This window comes from Chinchilla lanigera, unplaced genomic scaffold (genome assembly GCF_000276665.1).
Source record: "Chinchilla lanigera isolate Chin_1 unplaced genomic scaffold, ChiLan1.0 scaffold00137, whole genome shotgun sequence".
In the NCBI taxonomy this organism is placed as follows: Eukaryota; Metazoa; Chordata; class Mammalia; order Rodentia; family Chinchillidae; genus Chinchilla; species Chinchilla lanigera.
In genome coordinates, this window is record NW_004955538.1 from 3609527 (window position 1) to 3628132 (window position 18606).

General features: G+C 53.8%; 2 protein-coding genes across 11 annotated transcripts in view; both read left to right on the forward strand.

The window, feature by feature from the left end:
• The window catches only part of Pacs2 (phosphofurin acidic cluster sorting protein 2), a gene marked incomplete at its 5' end in the record, with an annotated part of 57125 nt that extends 49789 nt beyond the window's left edge, over nt 1–7336 (forward strand). For 3 of the 8 annotated variants that reach the window (XM_013507854.1, XM_013507855.1, XM_013507858.1), the window contains 7 exon segments: nt 729–761; nt 3540–3582; nt 4427–4469; nt 4758–4893; nt 5464–5690; nt 5987–6100; nt 6758–7336. In XM_013507854.1, coding sequence (XP_013363308.1) covers nt 729–761; nt 3540–3582; nt 4427–4469; nt 4758–4893; nt 5464–5690; nt 5987–6100; nt 6758–6876 — 715 coding nt within the window. 8 annotated transcript variants of the gene reach the window in all.
• Nucleotides 7337–9250: 1914 nt separating this feature from the next.
• Nucleotides 9251–18380, forward strand: Tex22 (testis expressed 22). Of its 3 annotated transcripts, none has more exons than XM_005410864.2 (4): nt 9251–9333; nt 9933–10123; nt 17971–18084; nt 18185–18380. In XM_005410864.2, exons 2-4 carry the CDS (start codon nt 9968–9970, stop codon nt 18362–18364), a joined length of 450 nt encoding a protein of 149 aa, XP_005410921.1. In that variant the 5' UTR covers nt 9251–9333; nt 9933–9967; the 3' UTR covers nt 18365–18380. The 3 variants fall into 3 exon arrangements, with proteins under 3 accessions (XP_005410921.1, XP_005410920.1, XP_005410919.1); XM_005410863.2 differs by lacking the exon at nt 9251–9333 and adding an exon at nt 9342–9782; XM_005410862.2 differs by lacking the exon at nt 9251–9333 and adding an exon at nt 9342–9618.
• Nucleotides 18381–18606: the final 226 nt, after the last annotated feature.

An 18606-nucleotide genomic window follows, 5' to 3' on the forward strand; every position in this document is an offset into this window, starting at 1 on the left:
ACAGCTGCCACCAGCCACTGTCCCTCTGTGACCTCCTGCCCACACTGGCCCAGTGGGTCAGGCTGGACAGTGGGTGCCTCTGCTGACCCCAAGTCAGACCAGGATTGTGGGCTGGGTCTGAGCACCTCTATCTTTACACATGCTGAAGTTTCTCCAATACAGTGCTCTAAGTTTGAGCTTTATGGGTCCTGGCCTCACTGCTTGAACAGTCAGTGTATATCCTCACTTGCCCAGTCAGTGTATACCCTCACTTGCCCACTAAAAGCCTGGGGTAGGTAGAGATCTGCTGGACTCCCACCACTACCAAGTGCTGGGCATCTTCGTTTTAGGCCCTCTGTTGGCCAACCCTCTGGATAAGCCTGCAAGCTGCCCCACTTGCAGATAAGGGAAACAGTGGCCGAGTCTTCGGTGGATAAAAGGCCCCTATCTAGGGAGGTGAAGGCCTTGCATTCCCTAATATTCAACACCTACTCTAGACTGAAAGTTAAATTAAAGATCTGTGAGGCACAGTAAGGTCCATGGGGGTGGCCATTACTGGCCTGGCTTGAGCCTGTGCTCCCCAACTACTAGTGGAGAGGCAGTGGTGTCCCTGTGTGTGACTCTCTTTGAGCCCAGCCCTGGGCTCACACACCTGTGAGGCAGGGAGAGAGTTTCTCATGCTGCAGAGCTCTTACCACCCTGAGGTGCCTTAACATGTCTGTTTTTCTCTTTGGTGGCTTTCTGCAAAGGAAAAGGCATTTTCACTTTGACTTTACCCTAAGGTACAGCTGTCTGGCCTGCCCACCCCCCTGTCTGTCCCAGGCTGGTCTTTAGGGCTTGTTTAGCAGTCATTGCCCAAATCCCTCTCCCCTGACACCCGAGGTGGCAGGAGGTGCCCTCAGGCAGGGTCCCTGTGCACTGAGGACAGGTGGGATGCCTCCTCTGCCAGTCTTGCATGAGGTAGGAGCTGCAGGTGGCCTTGCTGTCCCTAGGGCCTATATGGCCTGGGCAGGGCTTGCTGGGGGAGGTCCAGACCTCCAAAAATCTGATTCTAAGGCCAGGATGGCATTGCTCCAGCTAAACCAGAGGTAGGCACCAAGATCATGCTGACCTCTGGCCATTGCCACTGAGATCAGGGCCACTTCATGCTGGGCTCTGCCCCAAGCACTTTACACTGGTGGACCTGGCCACCTGCACTCAGCCCGAGGAGGGAGGCATCAGTACTGGTCTCCACAGTGCAGGGACATCACGGTGGGAGGTCACAGAGCTGGTATAGGACACCTCTCCTCAAGACACCATCTTCTCGGCTGTCTCTAGCTCCAGGATTGGCAGAGGGCAGAGGGAGGTTTTTGACATCTTCTGTAGTTTTCCTGGGGACACAGCCACATCACAGAAACCCCCACATGGGATAAAGCACTTTCATCCCCAAGGTTGGCTGCACCCTTTGGAAACTTGGGAGTGTCAGGCTGTACAAACCCAGGCACCCTCAGAGCTGCCCTTTCCTGGACTGGGTGGGTCCCATGCTCTGTCTTCTGCCCCTGCCTCAGGTCATCTGTTCTCCTAGGGAAGCTGCCCTCACCTTGGCACAGGGAGTGTGAGGGATCAGACATACTACCTTCCAGTCATCCCAGCCATGGGCGGGCTCTGAGCACCCACACTCTCCTGCTAAACAAGCCCCACAAGTCAGAGAAAGACCAGCCATCATGTGCCCCCACCCTGTGCCCTGGCCACCTGGCTATGCAGCCAGTGTTCTCTGGAATCTGCAGCATGTCCCCTCCCAGCAGCCGCAGCTTCTGTCAGAGTTGGCCCAGCGACAGCAGAATGAGGCTTGAGGAGACCCTGTTACACTCCCACCCCACCCTTCCCACCCTGCCGCCTTACAGAGGTGACACCGGCACATGGTGAGGATAGGTGCCAATGAAGCCCAGCATTCTGGGCAGGAGGCAGAGCCCTGCCCAGCACTACCCACGCTGTCAAGGTGCTCTTGCCTGTGCTGTCCCTGCACACACAGTGCCTGCTGGCCAGGAACAGGGCTTGTCCTGTGAGGGTGGCTGGGTTGAGGTCAGACTGCCTGCCTTTGGTCCCCCACTGTACCGCAGCCAGTCTCAGGAGCCTGACCAGCCTGACTCCCCAGAAGCCCCTGTGCTACAGTGCAGGAGCCCCTCCACACCTGGGATTGGGCCTTTGTGGCAATCCGGTGTCACCCCTGTCATGCCTGTGCTGGTGTCTGCATGGCCCAGGATGCAGCTTGGCTTCAAGTTCCAGCCGCTTCCTCATGCCGTAGCGTCTCCTGTGTCTTGGCCACACATGGCCCTGGTGGGCCCTGGTCATACCTCAGAGCAGATCATGAACAAGATGCTGTCCTGCCACTTCGTTGGGGCCCTGCAGAGAGCAAATGGCCTGGGGAGTTGGAGTTCTGCACATGCTGGGGACCAGCACCACCCGCCTGCCATTTTGACCTTCTGGGCCCAAAAGGACTCAGCTGTCACTGAAATTTCTAAGTGGGCACTTGTGCCAATGAGCTATATCCCCAGCCACCATGTCACTTGAGATTTCTAAGCATCAAACTGCCCAAGGGGACAGGAGACACCCCATGTGGATGGCCACCCCATGAGAATACCCCTTGTACCTAGGACCATGGGTTGGAGCAGGCTGGGCTCAGGTTGCAGACTATTTGTTTTTTGAGATGAACAGAGCAGGTGGTTCTTAATGCTGCTTTCCTTAGAGAGGGAATGAAGGCTGGGAGTTTGGTTGTCATCTTTAGTGCTGCAGACAGAATCTGTAAGCATTCCATTCCAAAGCTTCTACCAGGTCTTCGGGGCAGAGATGGAAGACAGAGGAGGCTCCCCTGCAAGGACCTGCCCCAGTGGGCAGCAGCTGGGTGTGCATTCTGAGCGGGCCCACACCAGTGCTGCTCGCCCAGCTTGTGGTAACCCCATGTGTCTAAGTCCTCTGCCTCCACCAGGCTCTGAGAAGATGGAGATGGAGTTGTGATGCTCAGGACAGGCGGCTGGCCGGCCACAGTCCTTGCCAGGCCTGCTCCCTCCAGAGGCTGCTCCCTAGAGGCCCATGCACTGGACAGTGCCCACCACAGTGTTGTCTCTGAGCTATGCCCCTGGCCTGAGCAGTGGGAAATTTCCAGACCATCAGGAGGAAACCTCTACACCCTGACTGTGGGGCAGCTACCCCCAGTTGGTGGAGAAGGCTCAGACCACTATCCACAAGGTCTGAGGTCTATGGAGTATGTGTGGCTCCAGGTCCAGCAGGGAACCAACTTGGTGGGTGGCATGAGCAGACAGGACCAGGCTGAACTGGCTGGTACCTGTGTGACAGGGACCTGTATGGAAGAGTGGATTTGGGGCTTATCCTGGTTGCCCATGTGTAGAGACCCTTCTCCCTTCCTGCATGCAGCTTGTAAGGGGGATCCACATGTCAGGCTGGGCAGAGTCCATGGTGGGTTGGGGCTGGGGCTGGGCCTGGGGCTGCTGCTGAGGTACAGGGCTAGGAGCAAGCAGCGGCAGTGTGAGGGGAGCATGACTGTGAGTTTCCCTTGCTCTTAGCCCTGATGAAGAGTCCTCCCAGAGGTTCATTCCCTTCGTTGGGGTAAGTACCATTACTGTGCCCGCTGTGGCCAGGATGCCTTTCCTCAGAGTGCTTTTGCATTGGCCCACGTATTCCACAGCCTCCTCCCCATGTGAGCCCAGGACTGCCGCAAAGCCTGTTGCTTCCTTCCCATGTTTGAGGGGGCAAAACCCATCTAGGAAGCGCCTGTGTCCATTTTACCACACTGCCCTGGGCATCGGCCCAGGGTCAGATGGTACTAGCCTGGCATCACAGCTCAGGAGAAGAGTTAGGGGAGGGAGGGCCTGGCCAGTGTGACTGGGCTGAGGCTGTGGTTCTTCCTTCTGCTAAGGGCAGGACTAAGGGCACCCATGTTCCCTCCCAGCCCCACCTGCAGGCCTGTACCCTGCCGTCATATACCTTACTGCCAAGGATCTACTGGGAGACCCTACAGTAGTTTGGTCAGTGGCCTCCAGGCAGACAAGGGGTGTGGGTGGCTGCTGACCCATGGGAGTGACAGAATGTGTGTGGAGTAGCCCTTCCCAGGGGCCTTTGTGTGGTGACAGGTGTGTCCTGTGCCCTCAGGTACTTGACCCAGCACCACATGTGGCTGAGACCCTGAGTCAGTGTCATAGTTCACTCAAGTGACCCAGCCTCGAGGCGAGTGGCCACCACACCAGATAGTACAGGTCTAGCGCAGTTCCTCTCATCCTGCACAGGCATCTGGCCGCACCTGGGGCATGTGTCCCTCACACCAGCTTCCTGGTCTTGCCAGCCAGTCACACAGGCTTCTCTTGTGTCCTGGCACAGTAGTTTGGCAGGGACTGGGCAGGGTGGGGAGCCGGCCGACATCCCTTGGCCTGCAGCAGTGTTTGTTCCTTTCCAGGTTGTGAAGGTTGGAATTGTGGAACCGTCCTCAGCCACGTCAGGTAACTTCATCCCTTCCTGAGGTCCATGTGAGTGGTCCTTGTCACAGGTGGTCCCACAGCTTAGGGGCATCTTGAGCCTGGGAGCCTGATCCAGCCCTGCCACTTCTGCTCAGAGTTGACCATGCAAAACTCCTGGACAAGAAAGAACCTCCTGCCATCCCTGGCCTAGGCCTTTCTGCCTGTATCCCTCCCCCCGCCCGACTGCCAGAAGGGCTACAGCCATCTCCTCAGATCCTGGTCCCCAGGCCTGGCCACAGCCTCACTGCTGGCCTGTGACTCCTCCCAAAGGTGACTCGGACGATGCAGCCCCCTCAGGCCCCAGTGTGCTCTCCTCCACCCCACCGTCCACGTCGCCTGCAGCCAAGGAGGCTTCGCCCACCCCACCGTCCTCCCCGTCAGTGAGTGGAGGCCTGTCCTCCCCCAGGTAAATGGCATGTCCTCACCTTGCTTGTTCTGAGGTGACACCTGCCCCCGTGTACTCAGCCCGTCAGAGCCCTGTGTGGAGGTCCTGGCTCACCACCTGCAACTAGAATGGAGTGGGCCCACAAAAGTCACCATGTTGCAAATTCACATGGGCTCCTTGGAGCCTGCCTGCAGCTCTGTTCATGAGGGTCCTTTCCCGAGACAGGCCAAAGGATGTGGGGCAGCAGTAGGCTCCTCAAATCTCCTCCTGGGGGCAGCTTCCAGGCCATCTGGGTCTGGCTCACTGCTCACCCAGACAGTCAGACTTCACTGGGGGTTTGCCTGGCCACAGGCCTCAAGGCCCAGCAGTGCTGACTCCTCATCCAGGGCCCCCCAGCTAGTCAGCCGTGGTGACAGTGCCAGGGCCACAGGCACCCCAGCCAACACACATGTAGATGGCTCTAGAGAGTATCCTGCAGTCCACGGCCAGCAAGTTGAGACAGGTGCTGGCCACACCTTTGCCTGTGACAGCAGTGCTGCTATCTCCAGAATGGCAGCTGTGGTTGTGAGCACCTCCCTCTGCCTTTCACAGCCAAGGTATCGGCGCCGAGCTCATGGGGCTACAGGTGGACTACTGGACAGCAGCACCTCCTGCAGACAGGAAGAGGGATGCCGAGAAGAAGGACCTACCTACCACCAAAAACACGCTCAAGTGCACTTTCCGGTCCCTCCAGGTCAGCAGGCTGCCCAGCAGTGGCGATGCCACGGCCACACCCACCATGTCCATGACTGTGGTCACCAAGGAGAAGAACAAGAAGGGTGAGGTGGGGGGGTGGGCTGAGCAGGGCTGGACAGTTGGGGGGCTGCCCCTTGATGACTGTTGGGGACAGGGAGATGTCATCCACCAGTACACCCATGTGCGGTTCCCAGTAAACTCAAGGGGCCCGTGGCTGACTTCAGAGTAGGGACTGGCAAAGCATGCTGGACAGCACAGTCCCCTTGGGTCCGGGCACGCAGATGGTCTAGGCAACCCACCTGTCCTGCTTACCTTAAGGAGCTCTGGCTAGCCAGGCCTGAGGGAGCAGTTGGACACAGTAGGGCCCTTTTCCTCCCAGTGATGTTTTTACCCAAGAAAACAAAAGACAAGGACGTGGAATCCAAAAGCCAGTGTATCGAAGGCATCAGCCGCCTGATCTGCACAGCCAAGCACCAGCAGAACATGCTGCGGGGTGAGCATGGTGGCCGGGCAGTTGGGGTCTGGTCTGTGACCCATGGTCTCATTTGGCTCTGTCTATAAAACAAAAGCAGAGCAGAGGGGTGGCTCTTGGGGTGACTTTTAAAATTCAGCACAATAACTGTTTTGCTGCAAAACACACATTATACAGTTCATACTCAGAACACATTCCAGTGAAGCACACATTGAGTGCATCAAACAGCTTTTTTAATTCAAGCAATTTTTTTTATCTTTTCCATATTTTTCAAAAACTGATTTATACATTTCAAAGTGTTTGACAGAGGGTCTTCCCAAGGAGCTGATCCAGAACATGGAGCTCTCTGGGTTCTCCTTTCTGTGAGCCAAGTCTGATGGGCCCCAGATGGCAGTCATTCTGGTCTGGCCACAGCAACTTCCAGGTGGAGGTGTTTTCAGTGGACTTGCAGGTCTCACACCTGACCCCTGTGGGGAGGACAGTGTTGGGAAACAGTTTCTGCCAAGCTGCTGGTCAAACTCCTCTGGTCCGTGGAGGGTAGGCCGCAGGAAGGGCCTGGGGAGCCGGGCTCCCAGGCAGTCTGTGCCTCCAGCTTTGGGCTCCTTGTGCTTCTAGCCTGCAGACGGGCTGGGTTCGGTGGGCTGGGTGGACAGGCAGTCAGGCAGCCCTCTCCCACAGTCCTCATCGACGGCGTGGAGTGCAGTGACGTCAAGTTCTTCCAGCTGGCCGCCCAGTGGTCCTCGCATGTGAAGCACTTCCCCATCTGCATCTTCGGACACTCCAAGGCCACCTTCTAGCCCCACTCACACAGGGGCCGCCACAGGATCGTGGAGAGGCCCACATTTCTGTTAACATTTCAGTTTACTACAAAGACAGATCCTTAAAAACACAAAGAGACAGTCTTAAGTATGAATGTGCTCGAAGCTGGAAACTAAGATCAGCTCCCTGCTGGGTGCTGAGTAATTGCTCTGCTTATTAACCAGACATTTGGCCCAGCAAACCCAAGGCTGTGGGGCCCAGGGGAGTTTGTTGCAGCCGCTCTGGGAGCCCCCAGAGCCTACAACAAGGAGGGTTCTGCCTGCATCCTGCCCTTTACAGAAGCCAGGACACTGCTTCCTCTGGGAGTTCTGAGCTTGGTGGTGAGAGGCCAAAGGTTGCAGGCATGCTCAGCTTCCTGGCAAAGGACACCCCCAATCCCAGCACCACCCATGCGGGGCTCCCAATAAACTCCAGCCTCCAGGCAGAGGTTTTATAGTAGCAGATCTTTCTAATGCTCTCAGATACGCGTTACTATATAGCTGCCAAACAGCTATTGCTCTCCTGAAGTTCCCAGCAGGTCCTGCCCAGCCCCATCCTCTCACTGGTCTGAGACTGAGGCTGTCCAGACTTAGTCTGTCAGTCCCAGATGTCCCTGTCCAGGCTGCTCTGCTGCACCATCTACCACACCTACCTACCTGCTGTCCAGGAGTGTCCAGGACTGGTCATGTGGGTATGTGGGTTGAGATGCAGGATTGTGGTCAACTGATGAGCAGGTGTATATGTAGGACCTTCAGCAACTATGTGGCCAGTGAAGGGTCAGGCAGGTTGGCCTGTCACAGGGCCCAGGTACACCTGCAGTGCTGGGGGCACTCCTGGCCACACTCTTGAGAGCAGCACGTTGCATTAGGATCCTATCCTGGGCGGGGAAGCCCTGCCCCCACCACCCATGCATCAGAAGGTTGTACACCTGACTACCAGCTCCAGCAGGCCAATAGGGTTGGGAGAGCAGCTCAGTGCTGCTGCTTCCATGAAGTCCACAGCTGGGGTATCCTAGAAAAGCCACCTAGCCCTCTCCTTGCAAATGGTAGCCCTTCTACTAACACTAGTGACTCTCCCAGAAGCTCTGGGCCTGGTGTCTTGAGTGCTGCACAAGCTATGCTCAGAAAGCAGTGCCAAATAGCAGGACTGGCTTAGTCGCAGAGGAGTCCCCATCTTCTTGGGGAGAGGATGGCCCGTTTCCTTACCTGTGACCTACCTGCTTACCTGCTTCCATCCCAGGTGGCTGAACAGAGTCTGGTTCATCCAGTGTGGAGGTCCTGGAGGGCTAGCGACTAGACCTGGGTTCTGCCCCAGTGCCCTGGGTGCAGATAGCCTGAGACTGTCCTTCCCTTGAACTGCTGTGGCTCCCTCTTCACCTAGGAGTAGAGCATGAGGCACTGCGTAGCTGGCAGCCACTGCGGGGGCCCTGCAAAGGGCCAGAAAGGGATCAGGCTAGCTCAGTGTCAAGTGACCTTTGGGCTTCAGAGCCTGTTTTATCTTCCCTTCTAGTTTGTTCCTAAAAATCATCACTGGTAGGAAAGGGATATGGCTTGACTTTCTAGCCTCCAGGGCACGAGAGCTGCCCAGCTTCCCTGCTGTGGGCAGCCCTTTCTCGGAGACCACCTCCCCTGTGACTGGCCCCACAGCCCCACCCTTGCTCAGATAAGGAGAGGGCCTGGGCAGAGCCTCCATCCAGCAGCTGGCCCACGGCCAGGCCTGCAGAGCGAGTGCCCGTGTGCCCTGCGCCGAGTGCTGCGCGCTCTCTGCTGCAGCAGGCCGTGTCGGGGAGAGTGCTGGTGGAGACCCGGGCTGGGCGCCCCTCGCCGCCTCAGTTTCCCCGTCAGTTGGAGGGATGGCCTCATTTCCCCTGCCTACCTCATGCAGCTGTTCTGCGGATTCACGGAAACGCACTTTGACCTCTGGAGGGCGAGAAGCCAAAGCCACCTGCCAGCTGGTGTGGCCAGGGCAGTGCAGGGCGGGCGGCGGGCGCCTCGTTCGGCGTGGGCTCCTGGCCCCACCATCACGGCCGGGCTGGGCCGGCCGCCTCTGCGCTTGGCCTCGTCTTGGTCGCTCGCCGCGCCTCGGCTGCCCGCACTGCAGGGGGACCGCGGTCCCAGGCGGGCTCGGCCGCGCCCCGCTCGCGGCGACTTTTTGGTGTCTGTGGTGTACGTGTTGCTAATTTTTTAATGGGAAGGATTAATGTAAATAGCAGACGCTAACCTGTCCCATGTGGCCATGTGGACGACTCTAAGGTGCTGAAGCGACATTAATAAACTGAAGGCACTCTCCGCTCGCTCCCGACTCCTCCAGCGAGGCGCGAGACGCGAGGCGCGGGGCGGGGCGGCGGGGCGGGGCGGGGGCGGGGCATCGAGCGGAAGCCCTGCAGCGAGGCTCCGCCCCTTGGGCCGCCCGGGGTTGCGGTGTCTCCTAGGCTTTCCGTTTCAAGCTCTTCTGCGGTGCGCCTTTCCTGGACCCCATGGATCTCAGCCTCCTGCGTCCGCCATCCCACAGACCCTGCTCTGTACAGGACCCCTCAGACTCCGCCCCTCGGTCTCCATCGCCCCAGGCCCCGCCCCTCTTTGTCCCCGAGCCTATAGATTCCGTCCCTCTCCTTTCCCGGGCCCCTCCCCCTCCTCTGAGAGTCCTCGGGGCGCTCCCTGGCTCCCTAGTTGTACTCTCCGCCGAGCAGACCCCCGCGAGTGGGTGGGAAGGAGGGCTGGGGCCCTGGTCGTAGGTGTGAGGTGCGTTTGGAGGCGAGATCACAGGAGGGAGGCGGTTGAGTGCTGGCACCCCCAGTGGGAACCAGAGCTGCTGGACAGAGTCTAGGAGGCCGTACAAAGCTGACCAGGTCGTGCACTGGGCAGGACTGCGGCAGAGAAGGGCAGCATCAACTTCCACTTGGGGTGTAAGAGCCGTGGGAGCAGATCACCCAGAGGCCCCACTGAGGGGCAAGGGTCTGGGCAGGGGCTGGAAGATGCCGATAGCAGAGCTTCACCTTGCTGCTCCTTGGGAGCTGGGGACCCACCCCCACTCTATCCTGCTCCACCCCCCTCAGAGCCCAGGGTGCAGACCCACCCGCAAGGAGTAGAAATGGACAGCAGACAGTTGTGTTCCCTGGGGAGGACCGGGCAGTCGCAGCACCCTGAGGAGTGCAGGCAGCCCTCTCACCCACGCAGCCCAGTGGCGGCCTGGGGCCAGCCTAGAGCCCAGAGCAGCGCTCAGCAAGGACTGCAGACGCAGGACTGGGTAAGCAGGAGGCGCCTCTGAAAGTCCGGGGGGGGGGGGGGGGGGGGGGGCCTAGGGCCCAGGAGAGACCCAAGGGTAGTATGGTGAACGGTGAGGGGCTCGCCCCATTGCTGGATAGCCATCAAGATAGTTTGCACCCCTTTTGCCTCTCCCTGCTGGGCACAGTGGAGCAGCCACCTGAGGCCAGGAAGAGGGTGCAAGACAAACCTGTCTCATCCCTCACCAGTACCTGTCAGCACGCAGTGCCCGCCCCCATTGCTAGCAGAGAAGGTGCTCTGAAGTGGCAGAGAGAATGAGTTCTCCACAGCAGAAACAGTGCCCTTTGACCAGGTAGACAGCTGTCACTGAACACATGGCAGCTCTGCCTGTGACAACCCCAGGCTGGAAGCAAATCCCTTGTTGCCCCTCTCACCCCTGGACAGCAAGCAGTGACTGTGGTTTACATGTAATAGTAGTGGACAGAGGAACAGATACAACTGTGCAGACCCAGGGGCACACCATCAGCAGAAGAAGCCAGACCCCCTGTGTGATTCTATCTGGGGAGGGGTCCCAGCCCAGCCAGATGGGCCAGGCTGTGACTAAACAAGTGCACAAGAGACTTCCAATCATGTAGTCAGGCCACTGTGGGGAGCCTGCCTGGCCATGCCCTGCAGTGCATGTGTCTGCACATGTGTTCACTGGGTCAGAGGTGGAGGGGAAAGAAGCTAGCTCTGCGCTGTGTGGCCATGTTGTACCCTCCTAGTCATGTCCTCTAGGACCCAGTACCTTTGAGGTCCCTGAGAGGGTGCCAGGCTGGCCAGTGCAACAACCAGCCAGGAGATGCCTCAGCTTTTGTGAGACCAGCACTGTATGACAGGCAGTCTAGACCACAGGCGCCAGCATGACCGCCTGGTGAGGACTGCTCAGGAGGAGGATGGATGTGTAGCTTGCATCCTGGATGAGTAGGGGGAAGAACCATAGGGCCCTCTGACTGAAGAGGCAGGGATGCAAAGAAACACGGGATCTACAGTAGGTTCCTGCCTGGGGACAGGGAGTTGCTGCAGTGCCTGTGGCACCCTGGCCCCGCTTTGGGGTTGGCTCCAATGCTGGCTCCATGCGATGTTCCTGGGCCTCTTTCCTTCAGTGTTCTCTGGCCCTGCTGCTGGCTGTGGCCCTGAGGGATGCCTATGCTGCACTTTCTTTGTCCTGTGAGGTGTCTTGTCTTTGTCCCCCCAGACATAGACTGCTCTCCTGGGCTTCCCACAACAGGTCTCCTCTCAATGTCACCTCCTCAGGGTACCCTAGCCCATCTAACATAAGTCCTTCATCCCTCCCCCTTTAAGTCTGAGCCCCCAGAACCACCTCCTTTGCTTGACATGGGCCCTAATGACACACACATGGCTGGACATGTGTCCCCAGAAGACAGCAACCTTGAGCTGAGGCCAGAGGCCAAGAAGAGCACCCCCAGCAGAGAGTCCCCCGCTATCCCGCCCAGATCAGTGGGTAGAGCTCCAGACACAGCACTCATGCTTCCTGACAATCTGGCGATGTGATTGCAGAGGCCTTGAAGGGAGGTGGGAGCCGCAGCACAGAAAACTGTGAGGGAGGACTTGGGATGGGAGGCAGCAGAAGTAGGACAGCTCCCTCGACCCACATACCTAATGCTGGCCTCATCTTCCTGAGTGGTGAGTGAGAAGCCCAGGAGCACTAGCCTTGTGAAACCTACTCCACCTGAAGACTATGTGACTGTCTTGGACAGTCTGGAAGAACTGACTGGGATCCATGCATGTACCAGGGTTCAGAAGGAGGGGACAGGGATCAGTAGTCCATTAGATACAACAGCAGGCTCAAGAAGGTTAGCTAGTGAAGAAGGCCTGCTTACACTGGACAACAGGAGTAGCATTAGGAAATGTGTACAGCCTGTCTGAGAGGAACTTTAAAATACTGCAGAAGAAGTAGAGACCTGACCAACAGGAAGAGCCATTATGTTCATGAAGAGGAATACTTGCCAGCATAGGAGGATTCTCCGGAGGCATCACATGGTTCTGAGTATCACAGTAAAAATGCTAAACACTTATTTTCTCTTTTGATCCCACAAACCAGCCGGAGTTCCTTTGGAAAAATAAGAGTACTCAGGATAGCTTCAACCCAGCAGACAGGGATTCATGTCACTAAGCTTTGATTACCACAGCCATGAAAACTAAGGTAGTATAAATATCTAGATAGGAAAGACTAAATGGTCACTGTTTGCAGAAATATATGTCATCTAGAAAATGAAGTCAGTTAGATATATGCACACAAAAGAGGAAGATTGATTATATGATTACCATTTGAAACTTACTAGTTTCAATACATTAAAAATAAGCAACCAGAAAATGCAATGGGAAAGGATCCCATTTACTGTAGCAACATGAAATATGAAATTCCTACAGTTAAATCTGTTTTTGTGCCAGTGCAGTGGTGCTCACCTATAATCCCAGTTACTTAGATGACTGAGGCAGCAGGACTGCAGGCCCATCTGAGGTACTGAGACCCTATTTCAAAATAAGATTAGAAGAGCAAACAGTGCCACAGATGTCAGTGGAGGGCACTTGTCTAGGGTGTGTAAGGCCAAGTAGGAGCCACCGTCATTCCCACAATGCCATTTGGTTACACTGGTGGTTGTGCTTCCTGTGTAAGGGGGTAGTACAGGGTGTGACCCTTGGCAGGGGAGGAGGCAGGGTGGATGAACCATCACGGTGGAGCTGCAGAACCCCAGAGCTAGCTTCAGAAGCAGTCTAGCAGAAAGGCAGAGACCCTTCAAAGGGGCAGCAGGGAGACTGACGGCACCCAGGGAGCTTATTACAGAGAAGGGTGACACACGTATGCTGAGAGAAAATAATGGTCAGCTTTTGATATGTGCCCAGCAAAGTTATCTTGTACAAAGAAGCCAAAATATTTTTTTGTGGTTTTTTTTTTTTTTTTTTCCTCCAGTACCGGGAATAGAACTCACAACCTTGCGCTTGCCAGGCAGGTGCTGTGCCACTGAGCTAAATCCCCAGCCTCAAAGAAGCCAAAATAAATAAAATTACAAGCTAAAAAGAATTTTCCCCTTGCAGACTGTCACCTGCATTCTGCGGATAGACATCAAAGAGTAGCAAAGTGATCCCAGCCTGAAATACACAAAGAACAAGGATTTTTTAAAAAATGCTGAACATAGTGGCACACACTTGTAATCCCAATATTCTGGGAGGCTGAAGCAGGAAGATCACAAATCTGAGCCTATCCTGGGCAACTTAGTGACCCTGTCTCAAAATAAAAAGAGACAGAAAAGGGCTGGGATGTAGCTCACTGAAAAAAACAAAAGGTAGGTGGGCAAATTAGAACTAGCACTGATGGGTGGCAGCAGTCCCTGGGCATCCCCATAGAAACCCAGGATGGGACTGGGAGAGACACAAGGTGAGCTTGTGATGGAGCTGCAGGGCTCAGAGTCCCTTGTGTCACTGAGCACAGGATGAAGATGTGTATCAGTGAGGCTCTGACATGTTTGCCTGCACAGTGTACTTGTCCCAGAACAGAAAGAGCCACATCCCAACCAGAAGGGAGGATGGAATAAACATAGCACAGTAGAGCTAGAAGAAACCAAGAGAGGGAAGAGAAATGTAAAGTAGCAAAACAAACAGAAACACAAGGTACACAGCAGATATAACTACTGATGTAGTGTAATTCAGTAAATGATAATGGACTAAATGTTCCAGTTAAAAGACACCATCCAAACAGATTGCAAACCCAATGCAGCAATGTGCATGTGAATGTGGATGGACTGAAGCAGATATATTCCAACATGGGGCCATGAAGGTGGACTGTGAACAGTCTCACATCTGTTCACATTGTATTTTGGTGTCCAATTCAGCAAACTTACTTTGAAATTGCGGACCATCACTGTACTCAACAGCAAGAGTGGATCTGTCAGATAGACATTCTTGAGTGAAGGAAGCAAGTTGCAGGATTGTCCATGCTGTGTGTCACCCTGCATACTCAGAGTTCAAAAACATGCAAAAGTAAATAATGTATTTCTAACATATTCATTAAAATATAACTTGGAAAAAAATAAAGATGCTTATAAATCTTACTCTGAAAAGAGATCGTACAATGATTTTGAAAATAGAGCAAAGCCTTGTCTTTTCTAAGCTCTAACAATTAGAATTATGTGGTATTAGGACAGCTACAATCTAGGACAAATAGTTCAGAAATCAGCCTGTTTATCATTCTGGAGATTTAATTTGTGCTTAGCATGGAATTCAAACTAGTAGGAAAGACTTTTCTTTTTTTTTTTTTTTTTTTTTTTTGTACCGGGAATCGAACACAGGACCTCATGCTTGCCAGGCAGGCGTTGTGCCACTGAGCTATATCCCTGGCCCAACACTTTTCAATAGATGGTATTGGAGTGACTAGCTTTCCATTTACAAGGCGGTGGGATACAGCCCCCGCCTTACACTACCTATTCAATACACAGTGTTAAACCCAGATACACAGCATTAAAGCCAAACAGCAGAAGCCTTGGGAAAATGTATATGTGCTGTGTTTAAAATCCCAGAAGCTGGGCATGGTGGCTCAAGACTGTAATCCCAGCACTCAGGAGGCTGAGGCAAAAGGATCACTGCAAATTCAAGGCTAGACTGGACTACACAGCAAGACCCTGTCTCAAACAAACATACATACATAAAATCCCTGAATGAGAAATGCATAGCTTAGGTCAAATATAAAATTCTCGAAGAAAATGCCTGGCAGATTTTTAAAATGTTGTGCAATCAAGAACACACAGATGCTAGCCGGGCATGGTGGCACACGCTTGTCATCCCAGCACTTGGGAGGCTGAGGCAGTTCGAGAACAGTTTGGGCTACAAAGTGAGCTCAAGGCCAGCCTGAACTGCATAGAGAGACCTGTCTCAAAAAAAAAAAAAAAAAACCACACACAGATGGTCACCATGGTGGCACACGCCTATAATCCCAGCACTTGGAGGCTGAGGCAGGAGGATTGCTACAAGTTCAGAGACTAGCGTGGGATACAAAGTGAGTTCAAGGCCAGCTTGAACTGCACAGTGAAACCCTGTCTCAAAAAAGACAAAATCACAGATGTTAAATGATAGTCTGTAAGAAAACACTTGTAGTATTTGTAATATTCACATTATTTACCCACCAGGATGTATGAAGAGATGCTTGAGAACAATGAGAAAACTGCTTTAAAACCCAAGTGGAGGATATGTGGAAGCAGCTCAGTGGGAGAGCACTTGCCCAGCATGTACCAGGCCATCTATGATCTCAGTGTGGTGGGAGGAGGATCGAAAAACATAAAAACAGGGCATGGTGGCACATGCCTGTAATCCCACCACTTGGGAGGCTGAGGCAGGAGGATCACCTTGAGTTCTAGGCCAGCCTGGGCTACATAATGAGTTTAAAGCCAGCCTGAGCTATACAGGGAAACCCTGTCTCAAAAAAAAATGGGTAATTTTGTGTCCCCCAAGAAGACATTAAAGGGTCACCAAACATGAAAGAGTTGGCAAAAGTGATAAAGGTGAATATATGTGAAATTGGTAAATGTAAGGAAAGAGTAATTCTGTTTTATTGGTTTTTCAAAGAACTCATTTGTGATCATTGTCCAGTTTTTTTTCCTTTATTAATCAATCTTTCCTAATTCTATCTTTAAACTTCCATGAATTTCTTTTGTTCTTTTTCTAGCTTCTCAAAGGAGTTGTTTTATCTCTGAGTTTTCTTTCTAATGATGTATTTAAAGCTATCGATTATCTTCAGAGGGTGGTTTTAGCCCCTGGTGGGTTTTGATGTGTCCTATGCTCACCATTGTTCATTTGGGTGAATGTGGGTTTCAGTCTTGATTTTCTTTTTCACTCAGGAGTAGATTAGAAGGGTGTTTGGGAATGTCTATGTTAGTAAGAGTGTTTTATCCTTTTGCAGTAATTTCTAATTGCTTTACTTTTCGGTCACAATTAGTTATGTGTTCTGGGAATCTCTTGTGCATGGGAGAATCTATTTCATTTGTGGCTTCGATCATGGTCACCCTGGGTGAATTTCTGATTTGCCTGTGAGGAACATGGACTCTCTGGGTTATAGAGTCTGAGCATATTTTTCCATGTTTATTAGATCACTTATTAATTACTTATATCTTTAATTTTTAATTTTGTTTTTATTAAAATACTCTACTCAAGTAGAGCTGCAATCCTGAAGCCCCCACTGTCAGCTCCTGTAGGTGTTTCCACTGAATGCACCAGCCAGGTGTGGTGGATACTCCTGTAACCAGCTGCTGGGAGGTAGAAACAGGAAGATCACAAGTTCAAAGTGAGCTGGGGCAACAGAGACCCTTTCTCAAAGCAATAAATAAAAGAAGGATGGGGGTGTAATTCAGTGATAGAGTGCCCTGGGTTTGATCCCCAGTACTGCAAAAGAAAAAAAACAAAAAGGAGGGATGTCCACATGCACTTAGCCTGCTCTCTCTCACTTCTCCATTTAGATTCGGTTCACTGCCTGCCAGAGGCTGAGGACCTAGCACCCACCTCCCCCGACATGCTGCTTTCTCCCCCGCCCGAGGGGGTCATGGCCTATGTCTCAGGGAAGCCAGTCCCGACACTGGCTGTCATGACTGTACTGCTGTCCATGGCCCCGGCAAGCTCTCGGTGGGATGTTTCCTTTCTTGTATGGCCTTTCGTTTTCCTTGGAGGCAGTGGGTGTCTCTTCTGAGCCTCTTCTTTCCCTACTGCCTCCTTCTTTTCTGTTTTCTATTATCTATTCCAAACTTTCTGACGCATTTGTGACCCTCCTCTCACAGCCAACCACACATACCAGGTCTCCGGGGACTCGACTCTTTCCTTGGCAGCGGCCCCCTGGAGGCCCTGGCCTTCCTACCCCAGCTGGCCTGGCTGCCTTCAGGGCCACGTGCAGCCCTCTCCCTCCCTCCCTGCCTTGACGCCACCTATTTCCTGGGAATTTGGCTTTTCTGTTCCTCCCAGAGCACACCATCTAGCAGCTGTATCCCAAAGGGTTCATAGGATGTTAGTGTTTTAAAGATGTTACAGCCAGGTGAGGTGGCACACGCCTATAATCTCAGCACTTGGGAGGCTGAGGCAGGATTGCTATGAGCTCGAGGCCAGCCTGGGCTACATAGAGAGTTCAAGGCCAATTAGAGTGAGACCCTGTTTCAAAAAAAAAAAAAAAAAAAAAATCCTAATAAATAAATAATAAAGACTCTACAGACGTGAAAATACCTTTTTTTTTTTTTACCTCCACACTCAGATGATGCCTGGGACTGATCCCAGGGTCTTGTGTATGCTCTGGCACAGAGCTACACCCTCCAGCCCCTAGCCATGTTTGACAGTGTTAAGTATAGTCACGTTATTCAGCCTGGTATGGTGTGGTGGTGTATGCTGTAATCCCAGCACTCTGGGAAGCTGAAGCAGGAAGACTGTAAGGCAGAGCCCATCCTGGTCAACACAAAGACTTAGCAAGACACTGTCTTAGCTCAGTATGGTTCCAGTTTTAGTATATGTCCTGCCGAAGCCAGCACTGTCTCTGTTCAGTATGAAGGCCTTGGGTTCAGTCCTCAGTGCTTGGCGGGGGTGGGGTGGGGTGGGGTGGGGGTGTAATATATATATATATATATCTGTATAATGTATACATGTATATACATAAACTGTATATATCTCTACATTGTTGTGAAACAAACTTCCTGGACTTCTTTTTCTTTCCCCGGACTTCTGATCTTGTGAATCTGAAACTTTACCCCATTAAGCAGCTCTTGGCTCAGCAGCCCCTGTGAAGCACGTCAGGGAGTGTCATGATCTCTAGGACCTCATGCAGGTGGGACCCTGTCCCCACAGGTGTGCGAGCCCCAGGAGCCCCAGAGCCCTGGCCGGCACTGGAGCCTCAGCATCGAGGAGCGCCGGCTGCTGGCACTGCGGGGCGCGCAGGAGCCTCAGGACTGGAGCTGCCAGGTGCGCGGGGGGTTGGGGCACGCGCGGGGGAGAGGGGTAGGGCCCCCTCTCTCCCTCCCCTCCGGCCCGCTCCCGCCTCTGACGCCAAGGCCGCCCACAGGACCTCGTACAGGTAGTGGCTAAACTGGTGTCCGAGGATGTGGACAAGGACGTGCTCCTGCCCCAACCGCGGAATTCCTGCGAGCCCAACAACGCCTTTCGCGACTTCCTGGCGCGGAGCGCACCCTGCTGGCAGAACGCAACTTCTTGGGCCCTGGCCCCGAGGTCACCCCGCTGCTAAGATCCTGCTCAGCCCAGTCTGTCGTCTAGCACATTTCCTTGACCTCCTGCGCTCTGTTTCACAAGGGACCGTGGCCCACCCACGGAGGGGAAAACAGACCCCCTGGGGCCCGGTTGAGAGTGTTGGGGGAAGGGGAAAGGAAAGCCAGCTGGGCTGCTCTGCACTGCCCGGAGAAAGATGGGGAGCCCCCTAAGCCACCCGGACCCAGGCTGCCCACCCCTCCCTCTGCTGGAGCACCCTGG